Consider the following 7,109-nt stretch of genomic DNA (forward strand, 5'->3'; position numbering starts at 1 on the left):
TAATGTAATATTAGATCCTATGAAGCCCTTCTTGATTCTCCCATATGGCTAGAAGTTGGGTGGGTACAAATTGAAGGTGAAGCTCCCCTCACACAGTAAGACTCAGGGTCTCAGAAGGAGCATGTGTTACCCAGTAATCAAACTGGTTCCCCTACCCTACTACCTCATTAAGACAGAACATGTCTCCTTAGAGATTTCCTCAAGAAACTCAGGTCCAATTAGCTTGGGGTACACCTTTGGCTGTTACGAAAGGAAGCAGTTTGGTTTCAGAAAAGATTTATTAGAAATCCCTCCCACCTGGTGAGGCACCGTCACTCATGAAAACTGACTGGAGTACACAGGCTTACCTCCACAGTCGTCTGTACAAAATGTAAAAAACACTACTTCTCTTGTAATTTGTACTCTTTCTGCCCTTAACATCCCAAGGCATCCCACCAATGGCTATGATTGCCCATTTTACAGATGGGGAAACTGAGGCACCAAGGTAGTATTGCAGCAGTGGTTACACAGTTCAGTGGTTGTTAGGAGTTGCCTTTCCCTGCCTGGCCCAGGGAGAAGTGGGAAAAAGAAGCTGAAAGGACTTGGAGGAAGGACAGGGCAGTCTCCACAACTCCAGAGTGAGGGAAGGTGAGTCTGGAAAGGTCTACGAGGCCAACTTGAAAGGAGGGTCTCAGGAGGGTGTGCATAGCCTTAGACATGTGGAGCCTAGCTCAGTCAGAAACCTCACTGTAGTAATACTTATGGGCAGCAGGAGTGGTTTTCCAGCCAGCTGCCCGGAACTCAATGATCTCCAGCAGCAGCAGCCGGGCCAGGGAGCTGAGGCCTATTGGGAGCAGGAAGCCATCCCGGATTAGGACAAAGAGCTCATCCATGCGCTGCCCATTCATCTTCTCCAGCTGCTCCCCAACCCGGTGCAGCTGGAGCACCAGACAGTCGACCTGCAGGGGCAGTGGGAGGACTGGTCAGCCCCAGGGAGGACCGGCCCCTGCTGAGTACCACGCTCTCCCTGCACGGTGGCTCCTTGCTTCATTCTGACAACGGGGAGGGTATTGCCCACGTCTTACCACACAGACTCTCCCAGAACGCCTGACCAGGCTGAACTCGGGGCTGTCTCCAAACTGTTGCTTAACCCTACTCACTGCCTGACTCGAGCTGGTGTCTGGGCCAGCTGCCCACAGCTGCCCACAGCTGCCCACAGCTGCCCACAGCTGCCCACAGCTGCCCACAGCTCTTGCCACTCCTAACATAGGTTGTCTGCTGCTGGGGGCCTTGCTACTGTGTGTTCCGGATAAATTCCAGACACTAGTTTGTCTTGTACTTGCCACAGGCCTTAAATGCCCCTACTAGGCACCTGAGGCGCCTCCACGGACGGGACCGGGACTCCACGCCAACATGCCCTCCACAGCCTGGGGCTGAATGGCCACTCACCTCCTCTTCCCGACTTAGACTCTCAGGCTGGGCCAGCTGGAAGAGACAGTCATAGACAGGGTTGACCAGGGCCATCATGGGCATGTTGTTCACCTGTGGGGAGGGCAAGGGGTGCAGGGAGGTAGCATTAGTGACCAGGAGGAGCAATCCAGCCTTGGCCTTGGGACGCAGGCCAGCCACCAGGGCAGCACAGGGTCACTGCCCATGCCTCACCCTCAAGTAGTCAAAGATGTTGCAGATGAAGGTGACGTAGCAGACCCAGCTCTGCAGGGAGCGGGCTCGAAGCTGCTCCCGGGCCCGATACTCCTGCTGGAGCCTGTCAAGGAGCCCACGGCGGAAGACACTCTGGCCTGCTTGCTTACTCTCTGCCTGTGAGCCAGGAGAAGGTGGTAAGCAGGGCACTGGCCACTCCACCCGCCCTAGCCTCTGTCTATAAGCTCCTGTGTCTTCTGCTGGTCAGCCTGTGCCTGATCCTGAGGTGCCATCCTCAAGGCAGCTCCCTCTCTGCCAGCACCCCCAACCTGGATGATGGCGTAGCACATCCGTCCTGCTTCCTTGCTGAACACACAGTCCTGCAGAGAATGATCCACAATCACATTGGCCACTTTCTCCAAGTCCACAGCACCTGGATCTGGGGTAGAGACAGGAGGGGAGTCTAGAGCTGCCTGCTTCATCACATTTGCCTCCATCTGCTAAGGATTGAAGGTGGCTTTCGTATTTCTTTGAGAGAGGGTCTCACCATGTAGCTTTGGCTGGCCTGGGACACTATGTAGACCAGGCCTCAGACCCACAGAGATTTGCCTGCCTCTGCTTCCTGAGTACTGGATTAAAGTCTTGTACCACAACACCCAAAGACCTGAGATGTTTGCAATAGAGCACCCCATCACGTGCTTAAAAGATGGAGGGAGGGGTTAGGGATTTAGCTCAGTGGTAGAGCGCTTGCCTAACAAGCACAAGGCCCTGGGTTCGATCCTCAGCTCAAAAAAAAAAAAAAAAAAAAAAAAAAAGGAAAAACCAGCCAGATGGCACTTAGGAGGTAGAAACAAGAAGGATCTAGAGGTAAGGGTTACCCTTGGCTACATGCAGAGTTCCAGGAAAGCCTGAATTACATGAGACCCTCTCTCAAAAAAGAAAGCTGGGTTGAGTGGTGAACACCTATAATTCTAGGGCTTGAGAGGCAGAGACAGGCCAGCCTGGTCTACATAGCAAGTTCCAGGTCAGCCAGAGCTACATAGTGAGACCCCATCTAGAAAAAAAAAAAAAAATCAAAGTTGCAGGTGCAAAGGGTGTAATTTAGGGATCAGCACTCTGCCTGTCCACTGTGTAAAGCCAAAGGCTGGACACAAAGCAACCACACCAATGAAAGCAGTCTCCAAGAAAGTGCTTGTAACCATGCGCAGGGCAGCTCGCACCCTCAGGACCCTCGTTACCCAATCAGGAAACAGGGAAGTTGAAGCCATGTCTCAGTAGTTAAGAGAACTTGCTTTTGCAGAGGACCCCGGTTCAAATCCCAGCTCCCACACTGGGCTGTTCACAGCTGCCTGTAACTCCGGTCCCAGAAGACCTGACACCCTTTTGCCTTCACAGACACTGCATAAGTTGGTACAAGTAGGTATACACATAAATAAACTAAATTTAAAAGAAATTTAATTGTATACTGCCAGGTGTGGCACTCACCTTTAATCCTAGCACTCAGGAGGCGCGCTGACCTGAGTGTGAGGCCACCTTGGCCTACATAGTGAGCTGTAGGCTAGCCAGGGCATTACCAAATAATATAATTAAATAAAAATAAATGATTAAGAGACCAAAGTACAAATGTAGTTCCTTGGGATACATGTTTTATTTTCTTGGCAGTAGGTTGAAGAATGTATACTGAATGCCAAGATTTCTACAACTTTGTTTTTGGTCTTTTGAGATAGTCTATTTTTGCTATTTAATAGCCCTGGCTAGTGGCTGGAGAGATGGCTCAGAGGTTAAGAGCACTGGCTGCTCTTCCAGAGGACCTGGGTTCAATCCCCAGCACCCTCACACAGACATACATGCAAGCAAAACACTAATGCACATAAAATGGAAATAAATAAATTATTTTAAAAAAATAGCCCTGGCTGGCCTATAGCTCATCATGCAATTTTTTTTTTTTTTTTTTTTTTTTTTTTTGGTTTTTCGAGACAGGGCTTCTCTGTGTAGCTTTGCATCTTTCCTGGGACTCGTTTGGTAGCCCAGGCTGGCCTTGAACTCACAGAGATCCGCCTGCCTCTGCCTCCCGAGTGCTGGGATTAAAGGCATGCGCCACCACCGCCTGGCTCATCATGTAATTTTTTTTAGGTTCACTCATTTTATATGTATGTATATTTTGTCTGCATGCATGTATGCACACCACATGTTGGCCTGGTACCCGAGGAGGGCAGAAGGCATCGGATCCCGGGAACTCAGTTACTAATAATTGTGAGCCACTCTGGGTCTTCTGCAAGGGCTCTTTAGGTTTTGGGCTTTGTTTTTGGTGTGTGACTGGGTCACTATGTAGCCCTGCTATCTTGAAATTCACTATGTAAGTGACCACACCAGCCTGGAACTCACAGAGATCCTCCTGCCTCTGCATCCCCAGTGCTGGGATTAAAGGAGTGTGCCCCCATGCCTGCCTCACAACCAGTGCTCTCAACTGCTGGGCCGCACCCCCCCCCCCCCAGGCACTCTGTCTATAGAGCAGGCTGGCCTTAAATATGTGCTAATCCTGCCTCAGTAATCTGCTTGGATTACAGTTGTGTACCATCACGTGGCTCCAAGTGTTCTCAAAACACAGAGGCCCCAGACACGAGCTCTGTGCAGATGCTTCCCTAACGGGTTTAGCTTGGCACATGACAGCCATTGCTAATTGTTAAGTCAAACTTCTGTCCCGAGTGTTACAATGGAAGGGCTTGGGGCCAGGCAATTACATATCTCTTCCAGCAAGCGGATTCTCCCACCTCTGTCCCCAGGCAGGCAGCTCTGAACGTCCAAGGGAGCTGACTGCACCGAATGAATGCAAAGCCTTTCACGGGAAGACTGTGTTCTCTTTCAAGGGTACTTAAAGGCTTTATGATCTTAGACAGGACTCTGTGATTCATCTCAAAAATAATGGCCTAGATGTAGCTTGTCTCCCAGTTGAAGAGTTAGGTTGTGACTTATTCTCAGGGAGCCACAGGAAGGCTGGGCATTGCCTGGCTCTGGGACTCAGCCCCTCTGCAGCTCTTGCCCAAGCAGAAGGGCTGGTCGGCTCACCTTTGAGTGCGGTCTTCAGCAGCTGCTGTGTTTCTGCATCAAAAGACTGGATTTTATACTCATCTCTACTGGCCTCTCCCATGACGGTCTAAGCCCCAGCAGCTTTTCACTGGCCTGAAACTAATGCCAGCACCTGAGAAGCAGAGACGGAAGAAGCTTCGAGTGAGAATTGCAGAGCTCCGGATTCTAGTCCTGTAGGTAATGGGTGGGGCAGGCCAGGGCTTGGGACAGGTGTAACAGGACTTTCTGTCGCCTGCAGTGGTTGGTTACAGCCCACCAAACTTGGCTTCTGATGGAGACTTGAGCATCAGGTAGGCACCTGCAGCTCAGCTTAAGGAAACCCAGGCTTCTGCTGCTACATACGAGGGATGAAGCGGGAATTCACCTACGGTCGCGGCAGGATCTGGGTTATCAGTCAGTATCAGGGTAAATTTAGGGGGGCACATACTGAACTGGGTTGTGGAGAGGTAAATGTCAAGACTCGCCCAAATTATCCAGCATGGAGAATTCTGGCTCAGTTCCTTTGCCGGTGTTGTCCAAGCCGCAGATCCCGACACCAGCAGAGTTTCAAGCCCTTCTCCCCAACGTTTGCCAGTCCTTTCCAACCTACAAAACCCCACCCCTGCAGCCGTTGGGCTCCGACTAGCCTGCGTGGGAGGGCGCTCGCTCCTCCGGGGCTGCGCAGCGCGCGCCCGCCGTGGTACCGCGCGGAAGCTGAGCTCATCATCTGCCGTGGAGGCGCCTGAGCTGCTCGCCGGCGCCGCCTGCCGGCCACGGCTCGCCTTCGCCTCCGCCCCGGGCGGCTCCCCGGCTTGGCGCGGAGACAAATTCGCACCCGACATCTGCGACACCGTCACCGCCGCGCCGAGCGCTCACCAGCCCCTGTCCCCTGCTCACCGGGCGCACCTCCGCCTTGTTTCTGACCGCAGAGGCCCTCGAGTGCTCGGCCGGACTTGCTCTCGGTTCAGCATGAAGCCCTTGGTCTTGCCAGGTCGTACCCCCCACCAGGGTCACCATGTCCCTTGTGGGGTTCAGGTGAACTGGGTCGGAGACTCGGGCCGTGCGGCGTGGGAGGAGCCTCGGGAAGGCGTGGTCTGCCCCGGAGGAGGGGCGGGTCAATCGCAGACGGCTGGGCACCGTCATCTGGGGTTCGGTTGGTTACTGCAGAGGGTGTGGAAGGACTGGGGCACATCCTTGCAACTCCCTCCTCTGCCACTTGGGCAAAGTAAGTTTTAAATCAAAGGGGCAGTCCGAGAGAGAGCGCCCTGGGTCTTTCCTGGGGGGCATGGGGGAGCAACACTGCGGCTTCCCTACCCCTCAGGAGACCAGGAGCCAAAGCTCGCGCCTGTTTTAAGAGTGGTCACAACACTCATGGTAATAGGTACAAGAGAACTCGCCTCTGTGGCAGCAAAGATACTCCGGAGGGCAGGGCAATGTTCTCATGGAATTTACTTCATAAAAAAGGCAAACTAAAACATTCAGACAGCCGATTCTAAAGCCTCCACGTTAAGATGGGACGTCTGAGAGGAGGAGAAACAAACCCTGGCTCGAAAAACCCGGGGTGGGGGCTGGGGGAGAGGGGATACCGGATGTTCTAGGGACGAGAACAACCCAAAGGCTCCTGGAAGCCCCTCCCTACTTAGGCTATGTAAGCAGCGAGGACTGCTGCGAGGCACCCATGCCAAGCTGCACCCATGCCAAGCTGCCCGAAAAAGGCTTGGGTCAGCACAGCTTTGTGGAAGAAGCAGGGATGAGCTGGGTTGCCCAGAATACTCTCAAGATCGGTCAAGTTGACTCGAAGAGATTCGACCAGCTGACCTGCCCGACTCTTCAATCTGTTGGGCTGCCTGAAGGCTGTTGGGTGTGCTCCATGTTTCCAAGTTTCTTGAGCTGTCGTCAACCTCTTCACCAAGTTGGACTTTGGTAGTGTGCTGGACATTTTTTAAATGATTTCTTCATATTTCGGATGCATTGATGTTTTGTCTACATTTACATCTATATGAAGGTGTCAAATCACTTTGAGCTGGATCACAAACAGTTGTGAGCTGCCATGTGGGTACTGGGATTTGAACCTCGGTCGTCTGAAAGAGCAGCCAGTGCCCTTAACTGTTGAGCCATCTGTCCAGGTCCGTGTGCTAGACAATTTTATATCAACTTGACCCAAACTAAAGTCATGTGAGAAGTGGGAACCTCAGTTAAGAAAATGCCTCCATACAAACAGGCTGTGGGCCAGCCTGGAGAGCATTTTCTTAATTAATGATTGATGGGGGAGATCCTAGCCCATTGTGTGTGAACCTAGGCTGGTGGTCCTGAGTTCTATAAGAAGGCAGGCTGAGCAAGCCATGAGGAGCAGGCCAGTAAGCGGCACCCCTCCATGGCCTCTGCTTCAGCTCCTGCCTCCAGGTTCCTACTCTGCTTGAGTT

At 52.5% G+C, this 7,109-nt stretch overlaps 1 protein-coding gene across 4 annotated transcripts; it reads right to left on the minus strand.

Moving 5' to 3' along the window:
- Positions 1-259: 259 nt before the first annotated feature.
- Mif4gd (MIF4G domain containing) lies at positions 260-7,019 on the minus strand. 4 transcript variants are annotated; one of them, XM_028889750.2, is made up of 6 exons: positions 5,584-7,016; positions 4,687-4,819; positions 1,950-2,059; positions 1,642-1,797; positions 1,429-1,521; positions 260-938 (listed from the first exon to the last, which is right to left on the minus strand). In XM_028889750.2, exons 2-6 carry the CDS (start codon positions 4,766-4,768, stop codon positions 711-713), a joined length of 669 nt encoding a protein of 222 aa, XP_028745583.1. In that variant the 5' UTR covers positions 4,769-4,819; positions 5,584-7,016; the 3' UTR covers positions 260-710. The 4 variants fall into 4 exon arrangements, with proteins under 4 accessions (XP_028745583.1, XP_028745584.1, XP_028745586.1 ...); XM_028889751.2 differs by having other exon boundaries at positions 632-938; positions 5,593-7,019; XM_028889753.1 differs by lacking the exon at positions 5,584-7,016 and adding an exon at positions 5,172-5,255 and having other exon boundaries at positions 632-938.
- Positions 7,020-7,109: the final 90 nt, after the last annotated feature.

This window comes from Peromyscus leucopus, chromosome 8b, assembly GCF_004664715.2.
Source record: "Peromyscus leucopus breed LL Stock chromosome 8b, UCI_PerLeu_2.1, whole genome shotgun sequence".
Taxonomy (NCBI): domain Eukaryota; kingdom Metazoa; phylum Chordata; class Mammalia; order Rodentia; family Cricetidae; genus Peromyscus; species Peromyscus leucopus.

Bases quoted from the DNA above. Each gene is read 5' to 3' on its own strand.
- Mif4gd (XM_028889750.2), bottom strand. From the start codon at position 4,768: ATGGGAGAGGCCAGTAGAGATGAGTATAAAATCCAGTCTTTTGATGCA. The intron at 1,798-1,949 runs GTTGGGGGTGCT...CCTGGCTCACAG, and splicing joins TGTGCTACGCCATCATCCAG to GCAGAGAGTAAGCAAGCAGG. The intron at 1,522-1,641 runs GTGAGGCATGGG...CCCTCCCCACAG, and splicing joins ACATCTTTGACTACTTGAGG to GTGAACAACATGCCCATGAT.